Source organism: Atta colombica, unplaced genomic scaffold (genome assembly GCF_001594045.1).
Source record: "Atta colombica isolate Treedump-2 unplaced genomic scaffold, Acol1.0 scaffold108, whole genome shotgun sequence".
In the NCBI taxonomy this organism is placed as follows: domain Eukaryota; kingdom Metazoa; phylum Arthropoda; class Insecta; order Hymenoptera; family Formicidae; genus Atta; species Atta colombica.
Window position 1 is genome coordinate 8,631 of NW_017259193.1, and position 809 is coordinate 9,439.

The window sequence follows — 809 nt, forward strand, 5'->3', positions numbered from 1 at the left end:
TCTAATAAATAACGAAGATAAAATGACAGAGTAGTGCTAATAGCATCTCCTCAAACGCACCACATGTCGAATCTTAAGCAACATCTATGGATTTCGTTCATTATTATGTAATTGACATCTATTTCTTCAGAGGGCGATAGTGCGTCTTTGGCACTTGGCATTTTGCGGTTATAGAAAAAAGGCTTATGCTCGCTTTCAGATTTCTCCGGTTCCTCTCTGCTATAGCTGTTAGGCATTCACCGTGATTGTAGTCGAATTGCGTCGTGCACGCCGTCGTGATTTGGTATGCACGTCTTCCTGTCTTTCTTGGTCTTCCTCCGTTCCTCCTAAGCTAGTTGAGTCAGCCGTAATAGTGGCACGTCGTTAGGCTTGAAGACAGCTCCGAGGATGTCCAAGAAGCAGGACAAGGTGGACAATGGCATCGTCGCCGTGAAGAGTAAAGTGGGTGTACACGTTGTGCCATCAGTCGTGGATAATATGGGATATGGAGGACATTCGCAGGATTGCGCATTATTTAAATTATTTTACAGTTTGACGCCGACATTATCAGATTCTCCATGAATCGTAACGAGCCTATGAGTTATGAGGACTTTGGAAAGCTACTGGCGCAAAGACATGACTTGGGAACAGACTTCAGCTTTTCAATTTGGTACACGGATACAGATGGTGATCTACTTCCCATCAATAATGATAACAATCTGGCGAGGGCTCTAGCAAATGTCAAGTGCCTGCTCCGAATTTTTATACATAGGAAAGGTAAGATTCTTGCATTGTATATTATACTCCTCATTCTGTATATATATATATAT

The 809-nt window shown here is 42.4% G+C and overlaps 1 protein-coding gene across 1 annotated transcript in view; it reads left to right on the plus strand.

Moving 5' to 3' along the window:
- Positions 1 to 231: 231 nt before the first annotated feature.
- The window catches only part of LOC108693194 (partitioning defective 6 homolog gamma), a 5,184-nt gene continuing 4,606 nt past the window's right edge, over positions 232 to 809 (plus strand). Inside the window, exons 1-2 of the mRNA XM_018202010.1 lie at positions 232 to 441; positions 531 to 756. Coding sequence (XP_018057499.1) covers positions 388 to 441; positions 531 to 756 — 280 coding nt within the window. The 5' untranslated portion in view covers positions 232 to 387. The remainder of the gene's footprint in view (positions 442 to 530; positions 757 to 809) is intronic.